Genomic DNA, 18,022 nt, shown 5'->3' on the forward strand with positions numbered 1-18,022 from the left:
GACTGCTGTGCCTCGTGGACTAGGAGCCCCCTCCCCGGACATCAGGGGACTTGAGCAGCCCAGGCATGTGGAGTGGGGAGGTCAATGGTGGAGCGGGGTCTGCTGAGGCCATAAGCCTGCCCTGCCCCCCCCCTTGCCTCTGAGCAGTTACTGCCCCAAACGAATCAGTTTAACTAAGTGCTCTCGTTCTCCAGCTGAAGACAAGGCACAGAACACTGACAAGCATGCCTCACCACAAGCCCCACGGGCTCTCCTTTCTGGGAGTGTTGCTGAGTCCCTTCCGTGATTTCTAGGCAGCTTGAGGGGAGGAGCACGGCCCTTCTGTAGCAGGGTGGACAAGCTCCAGTGAGTCAGTGCGTGCTTGCGAGAGGTGAGTTCAAGGCTCAACTCCATCAAGCTGCTGGACAAGAGGGGGACGTCTGGAGGGAGCGTTCCGACAGAGGGCCATGGTTGGCCTGCTTCTCACCCCCAGATCCCACTCATTCCTGGTCAGCCCCAGAATGAGGGGCTGTGGTGCCCCTCATTGGAAAATGAGGAAAATCATTGGAAAATGTGCCTTCCAATGATTACAGACAAAAGCAAGTCCCAGCCTCACACTGTAGAAACCACCCCTGAAATGTCAATGAAAGGCACATTTCCTCGGCTACCTGGGAGTACACTCTCTTCTGCAGCTTGAGAAAGCAGCACTTTTCCCCTATTCCATTGTTTCTGGTAGTGATGCTGTATTTTTTATTTCTAATGACACTACATAAGTGCACAGTACTTTCATGCTCACAGAGGGGGTTGATTTTAAACATTTGGGAAATTCTTCTCTGAAACACATTCTCTAAGAAGACACTCCAACCATCAGATATCACACCAACAAAAGCCTTATGTGTCCATGGGACTTCAGTGCTCCAGTTTGCAGATCTACTGGAGACAGTGATTGAGGTTGGACTGAGGCAAAACTAGGGGAAATATTGTCTTTAAATTCTGGCAAGTTCACAGGAGGATAAAATAAATAGTAATTCACAAACCAGACAGTGAAGAACAAGTGGTTCTGAATCACCCATGTCTCAGACGGCAAACGGACACCCCATTACAGTCACCTGAGCATGACCCCTGACCTGTTACGGCCCTGTCCCCTTCAGTCACCTAAAACACAGGCTGCTCAGAAGCAAGAGCAGGACGTTTTCTGGTTCCCAGGCACAGAGCACGTCCTCTAAGACACTCCATCAGCAGCAGCACCTGGTGTGGGTGGGCCGAGGGTCAGAACCTGAAGGTGATTCAACCACAACCCTGAGCCTCGAAGGCCTTGCCATCACGCAGGCTGGGACAGGTGGAGGCAGACGGGCAGTATGGCTTCCGAGCCCTGTTGGTAAAGCAGCAGCCAGAATTGCCAGCAGGTGCCTGGACTCAGGTGGGACGGCCTCTGGGGGCACTGGCATTGTCTAGCACACTCATGTCATTGGTGACATTTCAGGTAACTGAGGATTCCAGCACAGACAGAGCTCCCTGATTTAATCCCGCCAGTTCCCCGGGTTCCTGTTCAGGCCCCTACAAGAAGCCAGCTTTCTTCCCAAGAATCCATTGACCTGTAGAATAAAGTCAAGGTTATAACTCAAGTGTTGGGACATATAAAACTACCACCTTACTAGAGTGTCTTTTAACTTTATTATATTTTAAAATCTGAGAACTGTACAATATAGCATTTGCTTCAACACCTCAGGGCTGTTCAACTAGATACAGAATGTTCTATCAAACAATCTGAGATTGAGAGAGTAAAGTAGAAGCTTTTTTATAACACAAAAAAAGTGAAAACTCCTCTTCAGATCACATATGCCCAGTCAACTGTCACATTTGTTTATAAATATAAAGGTCACTTGGTTTTCTAAACAGAGAATGTTCATTCTGGCCCCTGGTGAACATTTACTGGCATTCACAACAAATAGCTAATACAATTACCACCAATTCTCATAGCTGATACACATTACAATAAATGTTACATGATACAACAAGGTAATAAATAATGAAATAATAACAATGAACGTGTATGGCTTGAAAGTTCTAATTCTTAAAGTCCAAAGTGACAAATCGAACTAATGTACCTTCCAATGATTAGTAAATGGCTGAGAATGCAAATTAGCTAGAGACATTGCTCAGGACAGAGAAATTCTCTGCAGGGACACTCTGAGATTGCGCTGAGAGGTATCAGTGATGGCAAATGATGTGCACATTTACAGAATACAAACATTTTGCTATATCTAGGTTAATCTTTATCTCTGAACAAGTGCACAGTACCATATTAAATTCTGAAGATTTACTTGTGCATACATCAGATATAGAGTAAAATGTAAATATAATGAAACAGTATCCATAAGAATGCACTTCTTCTTTTTTTTTAATTTCATTTTATTTATTCATTTTAGAGAGGAGAGAGAGAGAGAGAGACAGACAGACAGGGGGGAGGAGCTGGAAGCATCAACTCCCATATGTGCCTTGACCAGGCAAGCCCAGGGTTTCAAACCGGTGACCTCAGCATTTCCAGGTCAACGCTTTATCCACTGCGCCACCACAGGTCAGGCCAAGAAGAATGCACTTCTTTCAAAAACTGGGACATAAGAATTTTCAGAGATGTAAACTGTAAATGGCTAGTCAAAAACCCAAGCTTAGGCAAAATATTTGAAAAGCTTTAAAATAGCAGGTATTTTCACAACACAAAAATTTCACAGGGCAGCAAAATGATTTACACAAGTAGTATTGGTCTCCCCCAAATTAAACACAATCTAAATCTACAGAAACATTTTACAAGTCAATGCATTTTTCTTCTTTAAGCTTTTCAATGCAGTCGCACAACTTCAAAGCTGGTCCCAGCTTGAGCCCCATATCCTCTATCGTATTATCAAGCTGGTGCATTATCATAGCTTTCCCATCAATGTCCTTCAGAGAGAAAGAAATGACAATCATTAATAATGCTTTCATATTGTGTCAGAATGGTTAGTCCTCATATATAACAACAGGTAACACCAATTAGAAGGCAGGTCATTCCAGATATGTATTTTCTGAGCATGCATCTGCTTTATGAAAACTGTCAGACATAATTTATACAGATGAAGCATCAATTGATCATTTGTAAATTTACTTCAAATTTTAAGGAAAAGGATATTTAACCTAACATCCTAAAAAAGCCTACATGTCTAACTTCTGTATTTTAAATATTGTATGTTGAAAAAAATACTGCATAGCTATGACAAAAAGAGTAAAAACTATGAATGGTAGGAATAAATTTCAGAAGGTCATTAACTTTCTTAGAAAGGCTGGGAACAAGAATAGGTCAGCATCGATGCAAACTGTAATGAGCTATACAGTATTGTCTTTATGTTGAAAGCTAATCAGTTAACCACCTGAAGCTAAAATGATGCTAAAACCAATTACTCATTTCCTTACCATATTAAAAAGGGTATATTGGATATGTACCCACTAATTTTACCCATAAAAAAAAACTTTAAAAATATTACACGACACAGGCATCCTCCTTAAATTTTTTATTGTATTAACCAACTAATGCTGCTGAAGCATATATTACTTTTGATGAGATCTAGTTTAAAAAGAAAACTTTACTGAATCATATTATCACTGTCTGAAAAGATCTGAAATCCTATACAGTACTGCATTTCTTAGGCACCTTTTATATTGTTACTCTAAGTAAAACTAGACATTACAACTTATAAAAACTTAGTCCATGATGTTTCTTTATAAATGGCATGAGGCTATCAGCATCCCGAACTGTCAGGAACCACACAGGGTTAACAGATCTGATCAAATGGAATCAGTTGCTGGATTCTTCAGGCGTCATAACAGGACGACACCCTTGAGGGGAGTCGTGGCTGTCACTACAGAGGAGAAGACAACACCTGCCAGTGAGTGACCATGCCGACTCATCTGCTCTTGACAGCCTGAGGACTTGTAGTGTTTCAGGTACCCGGGTACCCACACAGAGCACAGATCCCGCCTCTACCACTTAAGGATCTAACTTTGAGCAAAGTAACCTTTTCCACATAGGAGAAATCAGTTCGTAGGGCTCCCCACCATCCACAATGATCAGTATCCAACTGAAGAGCCTGCACAGAGGTCAAAAACATCATGACAGGAAAATCAGATCAAAAGATGCATTACACGTTGCCTGAAGACATCCTCGACAGGTGTGAGTGTCTGAGGATCTCTCTGTTTCAGAAACAGGGTCACTTCCTCTCCGGACCAAGTTGAAGGGTCAGCAGAGAGCACTTTTCCTGGCATATCTGAGTGCGTTTCAGCTGCTGAACTTGCACCTTCAATGGGGGAAAAGACAAATCAAACTTGACCTGATCATCATCACGAAAGAAGAGGTGCTAGGGAGTAATGGTCTCATTCCTGGAACCATCTGCTCAGTACCCCTGCAAGGACCCAGGACTCCAAGTGTAATTAATATCCAGTGACAGCTTCGATAAAGATGACGTGATGACGGCTACCCATGAGTGTCCCATCTGACCTCCCAGACAACAAAAGCAGCTTCAGAAGTTACCATAAAGCTTCAAGGATCATAACACAGACTGAGCCAACTGAGTTCTCTTTGGCCACAGGTATATACTGCAAAAGAGCTGTTACCTGGATTAATTACCTTAATCTAAACTAAGCTATTACTCCAAGTGGTTCAATGAATTTTTTCTCAATCTCTCTCCACATGGGCTAGAGAAGGTTTATTTTACTAGCTATATACAATGGGAATTCCCTAAACTTACTTTTATAATTGCTTACATTTATTCACTTTAATCAATATATTTCAAAAACCTCATTATCTTTTTCTTTTTTTTTTTCCCATTTTTCTGAAGCTGGAAACAGGGAGAGACAGTCAGACAGACTCCCGCATGCGCCCCACCGGGATCCACCCGGCATGCCCACCAGGAGCGATGCTCTGCCCATCCTGGGCGTCGCCATGTTGCGACCAGAGCCACTCTAGCACCTGAGGCAGAGGCCACAAGGCCATGCCCAGCGCCCGGGCCATCTTTGCTCCAATGGAGCCTTGGCTGCGAGAGGGGAAGAGAGAGACAGAGAGGAAAGCGCGGCGGAGGGGTGGAGAAACAAATGGGCAATTCTCCTGTGTGCCCTGGGCGGGAATCGAACCCGGGTCCTCCGCACGCTAGGCCGACGCTCTACCGCTGAGCCAACCGGCCAGGGCAAAAACCTCATTATCTTTGAGAACCAAAGTAATTCTTTACTGAATCTGTCCCATGTATTCACTATGGATATTTTTTTTAATTTCTCAGAAGTTGGAAACGGGGAGGCAGTCAGACAGACTCCCGCAAGCGCCCGACCAGGATGCGCCTGACTGAAATCCACCAGCACGCCCACCAGGGGGCAATGCTCTACCCATCTGGGGCGTCGCTCTGTCACCACCAGAGCCATTTTAGCGCCTGAGACAGAGGCCACAGAGCCATCCTCAGCACCCAGGCAAAAATGCTGCTCGAATGGAGCCTTGGCTGCGGGAGGGGAAGACAGAGACAGAGAGGAAGGAGAGGGGGAGGGGTGGAGAAGCAGATGGGTGCTTCTCCTGTGTGCCCTGGCCGGGAATCGAACCCGGGACTCCTGCACGCCAGGCCAAAGCTCCAACACTGAGCCAACCGGCCAGGGCCTCACTATAAATATTTTAAGCATTTTACTCTTTAAATTTCTGTCTCTCGAGACTTAAATGCTTATCTGAATTTTGAAAAAAACAAGAGTTATGTTCTACTTAACTAGGTCAGAAGTAACTATAACTTTATATTCAAGACTTCTTTCAAGTTCAGTTACACAGTAATAGTAATAGCTATTTTGACTCAAGGTTTAATGTTGAAAAAATAAATAAGACAGGAAACAATTGAAATGCTCATAACTCCCAAGTTTTGGCTGTGATGTTCACTAAGTGCTGAAATTTCTGTGTCTAGACAAGTATTCATTTCTCCATCAGAACATTCAACTCTTTAGTGTATGGTAACAGAAGTGGCTTTTAAAATGTTCCTTAAAGTTTTTATGTAGAATATTAAATTTACTAGGATGACATTCATCAAGAGTGCACAGGTTTCAGGTAAATATAATTTATTTTTAATAGACTTTAGAGCAAGCGTCCCCAAACTGCAGCCCCCTGAGGCCATATATCCGGCCCCCACTATACTTCTGGAAGCGGCAACTCTTTCATTGGTGGTCAGCGTGAGGAGCACTGTATGTGGCGGCCCTCCAATGGTCTGAGGGACAGTGAACTGGCCCCTGTGTAAAAAGTCTGGGGACCCCTGCTTTAGAGCATTTTCAAATTTCTTTTTCTTTACTTTTTAATACTTAGAAGTGGCTTTTTTAATTTCCTAGGAAGATCAGTTTCTCTAACCAATGACCATCAACACAATTTTGATCATTCTTGTGTGTGAATTAGACAAAGGTGACCCTTTCTGTTCTTATCATCTGGGCTCTGGTCATTTCACAGACATTTTGAGTATTAACCGAGGAAAAGGGTAAAGAAAAACAAAAGATGAAACAACCTGATGTTTGTCACACAACACACAATGAATGTAAGTCCTCAGTATGAGTACCCCTCAAAACAGCCCTCTGAGCAGGAAACAAACAGTTTCCACTAGCTTGCACCGAGGATACTGAGACATGTAGTCAAATAGCACTACTTGTCACACATATTGTCTGATACTCACCGCAGTCAGCTGTGTTGTGGAGAGCTGAGGCAGCACGGTCGAGACGCTCACTCTCCAGCAAAGGCGGGTAAGCTATCTCCTCAGGGTTGTGTGCTGGAGGGGATATTCCCTGGTTGAGCATGGCTGCAGGGGCTAATGTGGAAGCCTGGACAGCTGACAAGCCGCTGGTGGTGCTGTGCTCCACTGGGTTGGCCCAGCAGTGCATGGAAGAGGTGCCCTGCACTGGATCTGCATCTGGACCACTGCATGTGTAACGTGGCAGGCGTGAAGGATATGGTACTGTGCAGAATGGACGAAGTATCGGATTCTGGCTAAGGCGTGTGTCCCGCTCCTCGAGTGACTCATGATCCCAGAGCTGGGAATCCTGTGACTGATAGTATGTTCCTGCAGGGTTTTCCTGGGGGTTGGGGGTTGGCCTTCTTACTGGTGAAATTGGGCTATAGCATTCACTGCCAGAGAGTGAAGCAGGAAGAGGTGGATCCTCCTCCTTCCTTTTCTGCCATTTGGTCTTTCTGGACAGCTGGTAACGATGATTGTATGCATAGCCTAGTGGCCTCTGAAACGACACAGAGCCAGCATAATAAAACTGTGAATGAGCAAAAAAGGAAATCAAGTAGTAAATACATTAATACTTATTATCCAGGCATCATTGCTTTCTATTATTAAAGACTAATATTTTATTTGATAATATGACTTTTATTCCTTTTAAAGCTACCTTTTAATTGCATTTTATACGTTATGGTTACAAACATAAAAATGCCCACTGTCAATACGTTTCCCAATCCTAACTTCAGCATTCTTCTTAGCCTGTTGCTACTTCAAGTATGGTTCAGCCCAGCAATCTCACAGACTTATTAGCTCTTGCTCACTTCTAATAAACAGGCTTCTTCAAAAGCCAGAGTTTTATAACTGTAAGAAAACTTTTAGGACACTTACACGCTTTTGCCGTATTAATTTAGTATGGAAACGGTAAAGTTTTGAAACCTTTCTATTAAAGCCAGTAAATTTGTTATGCAGGTTTTGAACAGTATCCTGGATGATCTGTAAAAAGACAATCTATTAGCAAGTTGTACATCAAAATAAAAGTAACATATAAGAACATACCATTAAGCCAAATTTTGACTGCTAGTAACAAAGAAAGTTCTCCAGCTGTCAGAAATGTCCTTTTCTACTTGATGCCTCCTTGCTGGCGACATGGAGCCCAGCGGGCTCACATAAGAAGCCCCAAACTCCTACGTCACTACTGCATGTCCTATAGGAGCTTTAAGAAGTATTAATTCTGAAACATAAACATACCACAATTTCTTTAACACATCACATTTACAAATGTGACGTGGGCCGTTTTAAATCAAGGAAGGTACTATTTCAAGAATTAAATGTTCAAATCGGTTGAAAAGCCAAAGAACCTCTTTTCATGTGATGATGACATAAACTAACAGGCATTCCACTCCAGAAAGAACAGTGACAGCTAGGTCAGATGTGACTCTTGGCTTCAAAGCATTTTAAATTCATGCAATCAACAATAACCCAGTACACATGTCCTACATGCCAATCAGGGAAGTGACTAGATAGAGCCTGACGATTCTTGAAAGACAGAGAAATTTCAGTCAGGCAAAAAATACACTTAAATCACAGTCAGATCCATTTCCTCACGATCTCATTCCAATACACATTTACTGAGGGCCTACCGCCTATCACAACTACTTTGCTAGAAATGGGAAGCAGGGACTGAAGGAAAAACCAACCAACCAGCTCCTGTCCTAAGGAACTCCCACTTTAGCTGGAGACAGACAAGTAGAGAGATGATTTCAACAGAAAATGTCATTAACAGCCTGGAGCAGCGGTTTAATCTCCTTGTGGAGAGAGTAGGTATCAAGATCTCCGAGTTCTCTTGAGGGCAAAGCAAGGTGCTACAGCATGATGCTCATACTAACCCAATAGCATTACCAAGCGATCAATGGTCCAATAGTGCTCAAACTGCCTACTAACATTACTACAATGCCTGGTATGATACAGGGAAGAACAGGAGGCTAGCGTGCACAGAAGACAAGGTCTAATCCAGGCTGGCAGGTCTCTTCAGAAAAGCAAATGTCTACGTTGAGAATTAAAACATGAGGTGGTGCCACTAGGAAAATATGCACGGAAAGGCATAGAGCAGAAAGAACAGTGTATTCTAAACTACCCGGAAAGAAAACAGGAAGTTAGATGCTTCGATAGTGAGCACAACTGGTAGCCAAGAGCTGGGTTATCAAGGGAAGAAGGAGGGATGACAGCGAAAGGGGATGGGAGGCTAAAAATGGTATTCTGAGACTGGGACGGTACGCTGAGAGTGACAGCACGGAGGCTGAAGGGACAGGAGAGATGGCCCATGACAGGAGGTGTCCGAGCACAGGGAAAGAGGGTCACCAGCAGGTGTCAGCCTCACAGAGGAAGGGATCCCAGACACGTCTGTTGGCTATGGGGAGAGGAGTCAGGACTTGGGGCGATTCTGCTCCACATCCCCCATTCCATTAAACAAGAGGCAAGGATGGGGGTGCCTGGAGCACGTGGGGGGTGGCAAAGGGAGCTGACCAGAGAGCTGCTGAAGGATTACCAGGCAGTGGACAGGCCCAGCGATGTCCTCCCCTCGGCTTCCCAGTCTGGGCAGGGCGGGGGTTTTACCAAACAGCATGCTGGGCAAGGGTCAGAAAGAAAAGATGGAAGTGCTGCGCCTTGTGGTCTAGACCAGAAAGGGAAGGAGTTGAACAAAGGAGTGAGCTAACGCACTGGGAGAAGCAGAGGGGTCCTTATGGCCCATGCCAGGGCTGTGACTTTGGGACCTGAGCACTTCTGAGCCTAGAAGCTATACATCCCACCACGTCCTGCACAATTGCTCAGAGGCCCTGGCAGAGCAGTGTCCACCGAGGTCCTCATCGTGGATGCTCTGTAAAACAGGCCAGCACAGCCCTGCTCTACCTCAGAGCCCACTCCCGCCCCCTGTGGCCCACCCACCCTCTATGCATCTTCCCCAGGAGACCTGATCAGCATCCCAGTTCTGTTCTCAGGAAGAACAATGATAGGCGGTCTTTACTTTTCAAAGTATGTCAGCTCATTTTATTCATGGCACTTGATAGCTAAGAAACATTTATAAATGTTCATTTACCTCTAGGAGTGCAACTCACAAAATCCTTGAAAATTACATACTTCTATGAATCTCTCTCTACCAACATGCTATTTTGACAAAATCCACTCAAACTTATGTCAGATATACTCTTTGAAACACTGGTGGGCTGTCACCTTGTTTCAATTGAGGTATCTTAAAACACATTTAGTCAAACACTAAATTTCACCCAAATCAGCCAATTTCCTTTGAAAATTTTGTAGGGAATATTAACTCGCTACTGAGTGATCTACATGAAAGACACATAACATCTGATCAGTTACGGGCTTTAAAAAAGTTGTAAAATCTACATATTACTAGTTTGAAAATTTCATCTGGAGATACTATATATTTAAACTAGAAACTTAAAAATGATCACAATAAGGTGATCATCATAAGTAATTTAAAACAAAATTTCAATTGATTGTATACTTTATATGATAGAGCATTTCAGCTTAATATAAATATTTTAGAACACTATATTTGACAGACAAGAACTTTTGTACCTGGCAATGTCTCAAAGCCTCCCGAATTGCTTTTCGTACTTCATACGATGTGTTAGAAGGAACACTTTGCTGTTAAGATTTTAAATGTTAAGTATTAATGGTTTACTTCTGTAATAGCCAAACTGAACACAAGAATAAAAAACACTTTATATTTATTTAAATATTTTTTCACCAAATTTCAGTTTCAGAAGTCTTAAAGTACAGATGAAATGAAAAAACAAAAACAAAACTCTTTATGCCTGACCAGGTGGTGGCACAGTGGATGGAGCATCAGACTGGGACACGGAGGACCCAGGTTTGAAACCCTGAGGTCCTCGACTTGAGGGTGGGCTCGTCTGGTTTCAGCAAGGCTCACCAGCTTGAGCCCAGGTTTGCTCACTTAAGCAAGGGGTAACTCGGTCTGCTGTAGACCCCTGGTTGGCACATGTGGGAAAGCAATTAGTGAGCAGCTGGGGTGCCGCAATGAGGAGTTGATGCTTCTCTTCACTCTCCCCTCCTGTCTATCTGTCCTGTCTGTCCCTCTCTCTGTCTGTGTAAAAGAAAAAAAAACTTTTACATTAATATGATAATAGCCACAATTAATGCTACTTAAAAGGAGTATGAAAATAACATTGTATCAGAAGGATCTACCGTTAAAGAGCTTTGCACTGAAAATGAGTATTGCTCTCCATTTCCTACCATATAAGGAAAAGAGGAAGTAAAATTGTTAAATGTTCACTGTTTACTGAAAGGAGGTAATCAGATTGAGAAGAGTAATCTTTTCTTGAGTATGGTTTAGGGACACTCTACAGTATATAAAGAACTTAAACCTTTCTCTTTAAAATGGTTAAATGTTACTATATTTGGCAAATGTCAATTTACATTACTTACAAGGGTAAATGCTGTTTTTGCTTCATATGCATAAAGAACGCCAATATCATCATCACAAGTATATATATGAGTTCTTATCTAAGGAAGATGTATTAATAAATGAAAAGGAAATGTAAATGATGGAACCAAAAGAAAAACTGAGGACTTCAATTTCACTTTCAAGAAACTCCAAAAGCCTATCTGTGGTATTCAAGGACTTGTCCATTGTAGATAACTACTATAGTTACAAGAAAAGACCTACTTGCAAAACAGTTTTCTCATTAACCCAACTACACTTAAGAAGTCATTTCCATCAAGCTTAACCTTTTGTGTGCCTCAGGGTAGAAAGACAAGTCTGGTAATCTGGCACCAGAACTGCTGTAACCGCGAATATTTCTCATCACAAAGAACCACGTTACATGACTTCTGATTTTTAAATCACCAACAGTGCCACTCTGTGGACAAAATATGATACACTTAAGAACCTATTTTTTTTATTTTTATTAAACTTCTATTTTCTTGATGAGCAAAGCTTTGTTTTAATAAATAGCACATAAGTAAATTATTGCTAGCAAAACAATAATCACAAAACTTCTTTAATTCTATGTATTTCTACACAATTTTTTTGAAGGAGACTCAGGCAGGCAGGGAGAGAGATAAAAAGTATCAGCTTGCAGTTATGGCAGTTTTTTAGTTGTTCAATGCTTGCTTCTCATTTGTGCCTTGACCGCAGGCCTCCAGCTGAGCCAATCACCTTGGGATTCGAGCCAGTGATCTTGGGGTTCAAATCAGCGACCATGGGGTCATGTCTATGATCTTATGCTCAAGCCGACAAACCAATTGAGCCCACGCTTAAGCCAGAGACCTCGGGGTTTGGAACCTGGGCTTGCAGGGTCCCAGGTCTACCCACTGTGTTACTCCCTGGTCAGACTACATAATTTCTTTTTTTTAGCCAAGGCTTTTATTTTCTTTTTCCACCCAGGAGCACTTTTTTTTTTAATTTAATTTTTTAATTCCAGTTTACATTCAATATTGTTTGATATTAGTTTCAGGTGCACACCACAGTGGTTAGACAATGATATACTTTTACAAAGTGACCCCTTGATACTTCCAGAACCCACCTGGAAGCATACATACTTAATTACAATACTCTTGACTATATTCTGTAGGCTGTATTTTGCATTCCCATGACAACTTTGTAACTACCAACCTGTATTTCTCAATCCCTTAATTGTTTTTCTTGATAAATTAATCTCTAAATCACCGTAAAATGTTTTTGAAATGTTTTATATAAGTAAATAGTAAATAACTATTAATTTTATTTAATAATTCTTTAAGAATAAATTATAAACTATAAGAGAAAATTTAAAATAAACATACCTTGAAGCTATGCATGTCTGTATCAAAAGATATATCAAAATAATATGGAACTGCTACTGATGATTATTTATAAAAATATATGAAGTTACCCTTGTTTATACTACCTTATGCCTTTCCAAGTACTTTCAAATAATTATGTCAGAAAAATATCTCTGTAGGTGGTTAACATTAGCTCCAAGGATGAAAAACATTAAGACGGAAGAAGTTAAAGAAAATCGCCTATACCACTTAGGTGGCAGGAATATCCACATCTTTATGTAAGTCATGTGTTTTCTGTTAAGTCAAATTACATATAGCTTAAAAATGTGTGTTTTTATGCCACTTCAGAGGTCAAGAAACACAGAATGGGACAGAATATATAAGACCACAACCACTCTGAAAAACTGGCAGATTCTCATAAAGTTATAATCACATCAACCCTGTAACCTAGCAATTCAAGTCCTGAGCATTTACCGAAAAGGAGGGTCACAAAAGAACCTGTACGTGAATTTTCACACAGCTTTAGAGATCACTGTCAAACTCATGAACTGTAGGCTTACAATCTTTGCATTCACTGTGAAATGAAATTCAATTTAGAAAAGAAATATGACTCAAGAAAAGACAAGAACAGATTTTGTTTTAAATCTGAAATACAAACCACGTTGTCTTCACTGGAGCAGCTAGACATCTTGGTGCAACAGGAGCAACTCCACTTCTCTGAGGTGGGCCTAAGTGTTTGAAACTCACTGGAGGGCTTACTTGTGACAGTGCCTGGTCACCTAGGGCTGGTAACCTACGCCTGAAAAGAACGCATACAAGTTACTCTAACAGCTGCATTAATAAACTTAGGATGCACGTTCTCACAATGCCAACTCAAACTGAACTGGAGTACAGGGTGAATTTTAGAAATTTTCCGTTCATGATTTAGAATAAACCTTTAAAATCTGAAGGGCTCTATTCCACACACAGAAGAATAAAAATCAGGATCAAACACACTCCCAAGAGTGAAGTGAACGCTTCACAATTTAAAGGCTACAGAGTAGTAAATGCTGAAAAGGAGAGAACAGGATCCTCACTGCTTTTGTACAGGAACCCCTGCAGGGGATCAATTCACAGTGGAAGAAGGCTTCCAAAACCAGTATTTTTACATACACCGCGGTCATTTTAACTACTGCTTTGTTTCCTACCATGCAGATACTCCTGATCTGTTTAACCAGTCCCTACTCATGGATGTTCAAGTCACTTCTCAAGTTCTGCTCTTATAAAGTCAGCTGTACTTGAATCATGCTCCTCCACTTGAACTCTCCCAGAATGAGAACAGCAAGTGCAAGTTTCCCAACTCTCTTTAACAGTATTTCATATTCTCACTATATTTTCAACACTTTTGATTTATAGATTTATATATGTAATTTTCATTAAATATGGATTCACTATAGAAAATCCTGGAATACACCACAAGGTACAGATAATAATACCTAAGAGATACTTGACTGCTTACTCTGCCAGGCAATGTTCTAAGCCCTACTAGATATGTTATTCCTGACAACCCTACAGGGAAGGCTGTATTCTTTTTCCTGTTTTCCTTAAGAGAAATCTGAGGCAAAGAAAGTTTAGCTAATTTTCCAAGTCTCATTGCTAGTAAGTGTGGTGTAATCTGGCTCCAGAGTCCGTGGGCCTTACATATTTGTATTATTCAAATCACAAAGAATTTCTTTATAACGGTGACAATATAAAATCCAAACTCGTATTAAGATCTTTATAAAGCAGACTCAGAAGCCTCCACAACTCTCAGAGATCACATCTTACCACTTCTCCCCCAAATCTAAGCATAAAATACTACTGGCCTTTTATAGACAAAGTTTGCCAACCACTGTTATATACTTATATTCAGACAATTCTTACTGGATAATTAGAATGCTGCAATTGTGGCTGTAGCTAGACACAGAAGCAGCAAGCTTTTAGTCTACCAACTCAATTTCTACCTCTGTGGCCCATTCACACAAATCAACCGATCTTGCATTCTGAACCTCACCCGCCTTTCAAAACCTCTGTCCCGAGATAGCCTGTCATTACTCCATGTGGGAGACCCTATTCAATTCCCAACTTCATTCCTCTTCACAAAGCAAAGGTGCGGTGTCACCCGCCTGGAAGTGCCACTGCTTTCCCGAGAACCAGAACACTCACACCTGAATGGTTTGACGGTAACTTTCACACACTGGCTAGTTACACAAGGGACAATTTCAGAAACGTTTAAGACCTTATGCTTGGGGTCAGAACACCTGGATTTGGGTCCAAGCTCTTCCACTTACTAGCTGTGTAACTTCAGACAACTTAGTTTATTTCTCTGTGGTTTTTTTTTTTTTTAATCTGTAAGTCAGATATAACACTACCAACTTGATGTAGTTATAAGGATTAAATTAGTATATGTAAAGTGCTTAGAGCAATGACTGGCAGAGCAAGGGCACCCATTGTTAGCTAGTATTACTTTCTTATTTGGATTTCACAATGTTCTCCCAACAGAACGATTCATCATGGAGCACAGGCACTACATGTCCTCAAGGTCACAGCATGTAGATCTGCCTCACTATGTACCTGACACGCAGCTACAACAACCATGTCTTGTAAACAAATCTGAAGTACCAAGCCATTGTATAAATACTGGGCTTTAAGAAGTTCTGAAATCGAAGACCAAATTGCAAATTGTGCTATTTTACTTTAGGCAGGGATTTAATCTCTCTGTCCCTCAATCTGTGAACCTGTCAAGTTCAGATAAATATCTACTTCACAGGGATGTGAAGACCACATGACAGAGTATGCACTCACCATCATGTCTGGTCCATAACAGGTACAGCAGAAACTTTATTTCCCTTTCGCTTCTTCCCAAAGATGAAGTTTGTGCAACATTTTCTTAGCCCAACCATGACTAGATTTTGAAAATTTGTTAATATAATTTGGTATATTCAAAATCCTGCAAAATGAATTTCCTGAAAATGAACCCTATTTACATTTTATGACAGAAAATTCTTGATAACTTAAGAACAAAGAGCCACCTGGTGTTTATAAGACAATTTTTAGACATTTCCCAAAAGTCACTTGCAGATTCTGCTCCCAAGGTAAATGTGTTCGCTTGCCTTCCACTTACCACAATGGTGAAGAATGAACACACCTCTCACCCAAAAACCAACTGCAAGAAATACACAGCAAAAGAGGGCAGGTTACAATGAGGCAATTCCAAACTTTTTTAAAAACAAAACTGTGTGTCAGTACACTGAACAATCAGTTTGTAAAACCCCTATGGGGCCCTGGCCGGTGGCTCAGTGGTATAGCTTCTGCCTGATATGTTGAAGTCCTGGGTTCGACCCCCGGTCAGGGCACACAGGAGAAGCTTCCTTCTGCTTCTCCAGTCCTCCCTCTCGCTTTCTCTCTCTCTCTCTCCCTCCTGCAGCCATGGCGCTCCTGGATCCCGCTGGCCCTGGGCACTGAGGATGGCTCCCTGGCCTCTGCCTCAGGTGCTAAAATAGCTTGGTTGCTGAGCAGCAGAGCAACACCCCCCACCTCCTTCTCCCCTCTACCCCCTCCACCGCTCCCCGCCATGGGCAGCGTCCCCAGTTGGCTTGCAGGACGGATCCCAGATCCCGGATCCCAGGCGCATGCGGGAGTCTGTCTGTGCCTTCCTCCCTCACTGAATAAACAGACAGACCAAAACCCCCGTGAGGTCTCAAAAGCAGCACTTCCACCACCTGTGGGGTATTTCAGAGACCTCAAAATCGGCCAGACGGGGGACAGCGCTGCCTAAACTGTGTGCCGTCCCTCCGCCCTGAACTGCGCCGTGGCCCTTGCTGTATAAACATGGTGCGAATGCTTGCAGAAGTCACGACGTGGAAACATGAGGCCAGTTTAATACCCGGAACAGTCGGAATTCCCGGAGAGCCCGGGAGGGAGGACAGGGAGCGACCCCCACAGAACAGACGGCCTTAACCAAACGGGGTCAACATCGTCCTTTTCTTTCCCACTTACGCATCTGCGTCATCTCAACCTCGGAAGACGTTATAACGAAACAATTCGCTATTTTATCAATTCCTTTTCACAATTATTTCCCGTGTTTCTATAGAACGTTGTGTCACTGCTGTTCAGAGCCAGGAGAGGGAGGAGGGGAGCGGGCAGCAGCCGCTCAGGAGCCCGGGGCACGGGGCTCACAGCGCCCGCCCGCCCGCCGCCCGATGCGTGGGGCCCGCAGGGCCGGCACCGGGAGTCTGACTTCGAATCACACCCCGCCTGGGCGTCCGGGCGGCCCGTCAGGCCCGCCCTGCGGAGCGCTGCCCACAGGGAAGGGGCCCGTGTTCCCCCAGGAAAGCGCGTGCTTCCTCTCCCTCACGTCAGACCCCCCCACCCCGCCCCGCAGCCGTTAAAAGCGCTCAGTGCGTTCTCGCCCACACCCGACAGGAAAGTTCCACGGGCGGGAAAACCGCCGCCCGACAAACCTCTTCTGCTAACAAGCCCCACTACACCGGCCTCTGGAGGACGGGGAACCGCTGGCAACCAGGGCTGCCCGCAGCCGCAATGGCGAGGACAGTCCCGACCGCTCGAAGTCTCACGAGATGTCCAGCGGGATCACGAGACGCGCCCGCCGGCGGCCCCCCGCACGCACAGGTTCCCTACGCAAGCGGCAAGTTACCAAGCAGTCCCGAGGGCGCATGCGCAGTCCTTGGGGCGCGGGATGTTGCTAGGGGTCTAGCCGGAGAAATGACTTTCCTTCCCATTGCGCAACCGCAATGCCGACCTTCCAGGCTTTGGTGTCAGGAGGCTGGTGCGTTTGGAACCCCGCGCTATACCACAAGAGCGCTGGCGCGAGCCCACGCCACTTCCCGCGGCTGGGAGGGTTCGTGGAGGCGGCTCTGGGATGGGGCACTTAGGCCTCCCCGCTGTCACTAGTTGGTTCTTTGAAGCTTTCTTTTTAATGTCATTCCCCTTGCCTCTAATGACGCGCTGCAGACATGCAGCACACATGGGGCCTGGGTGGGCTCTTCCGTACTGGAATTTGAAAGGGGAGGGGCGGGTTCTTAGCGATGTCATTTAGCGATCTCAGTTGGGTGCAAACACCGACCCTGGACCATTGAAACCCCAGCACCAAGGCTCTATGGCTTTGGGAAAGTGAAGTAATGCTCTGTGCCTTAGTTTCCCCATCTGCAAAATGTGCACAACGTTGGGAGTACATGAGTTACAGTACACAGGCGCATTGAACAGTATCGGGCACGTGAATTTGGTATGTAATAAAGGGTACCTGACATTATTTAATGGCATATTGTGTGTGTGTGTGTGTGTGTGTGTGTGTGTGTGTGTGTGTATGGAGAGGCTGCCCATCTTGGGAAGGAGGTACAGTCTGAGTACTTATCAGAAGCAAAGCTGAATATTTCAAAGTAAAGCCAGAATCTTTTCCTGGCCCAGAGAGGAGCTACAGGAAAGCATATCCAACATTGGGA

General features: G+C 43.6%; 2 protein-coding genes across 6 annotated transcripts in view; one reads left to right on the top strand and one right to left on the bottom strand.

Annotated features, from left to right (window-relative positions):
• The window catches only part of LOC136316759 (eukaryotic translation initiation factor 1A, Y-chromosomal-like), a 135,083-nt gene that overhangs the window by 79,939 nt on the left and 37,122 nt on the right, over positions 1-18,022 (top strand). The window lies entirely within an intron of this gene.
• LOC136316757 (sex comb on midleg-like protein 1) lies at positions 1,635-17,208 on the bottom strand. Of its 5 annotated transcripts, none has more exons than XM_066248900.1 (9): positions 17,138-17,208; positions 15,685-15,726; positions 13,201-13,341; positions 11,205-11,282; positions 10,335-10,403; positions 7,626-7,730; positions 6,690-7,275; positions 4,156-4,307; positions 1,635-2,919 (listed from the first exon to the last, which is right to left on the bottom strand). In XM_066248900.1, the coding sequence occupies exons 3-9, from the start codon at positions 13,228-13,230 to the stop codon at positions 2,785-2,787; spliced, it is 1,155 nt and encodes a 384-aa protein (XP_066104997.1). In that variant the 5' UTR covers positions 13,231-13,341; positions 15,685-15,726; positions 17,138-17,208; the 3' UTR covers positions 1,635-2,784. The 5 variants fall into 5 exon arrangements, with proteins under 5 accessions (XP_066104997.1, XP_066104996.1, XP_066104994.1 ...); XM_066248899.1 differs by lacking the exon at positions 17,138-17,208 and adding an exon at positions 17,024-17,123; XM_066248897.1 differs by lacking the exon at positions 17,138-17,208 and adding an exon at positions 17,024-17,123 and having other exon boundaries at positions 15,366-15,726.

The sequence above is a fragment of the Saccopteryx bilineata genome, chromosome X (genome assembly GCF_036850765.1).
Source record: "Saccopteryx bilineata isolate mSacBil1 chromosome X, mSacBil1_pri_phased_curated, whole genome shotgun sequence".
NCBI lineage: Eukaryota > Metazoa > Chordata > Mammalia > Chiroptera > Emballonuridae > Saccopteryx > Saccopteryx bilineata.

Excerpts from the sequence above, each read along its gene's own strand:
- LOC136316757 (XM_066248900.1), bottom strand. The coding sequence starts at position 13,230 with ATGTCTAGCTGCTCCAGTGAAGACAACGTG. Across the intron at positions 7,276-7,625 it reads AATTAATACGGCAAAAGCGT|TTTTATTATGCTGGCTCTGT; the intron begins GTAAGTGTCCTA and ends GCTCATTCACAG. Across the intron at positions 2,920-4,155 it reads AGGATGTCTTCAGGCAACGT|GACATTGATGGGAAAGCTAT; the intron begins GTAATGCATCTT and ends TTCTCTCTGAAG.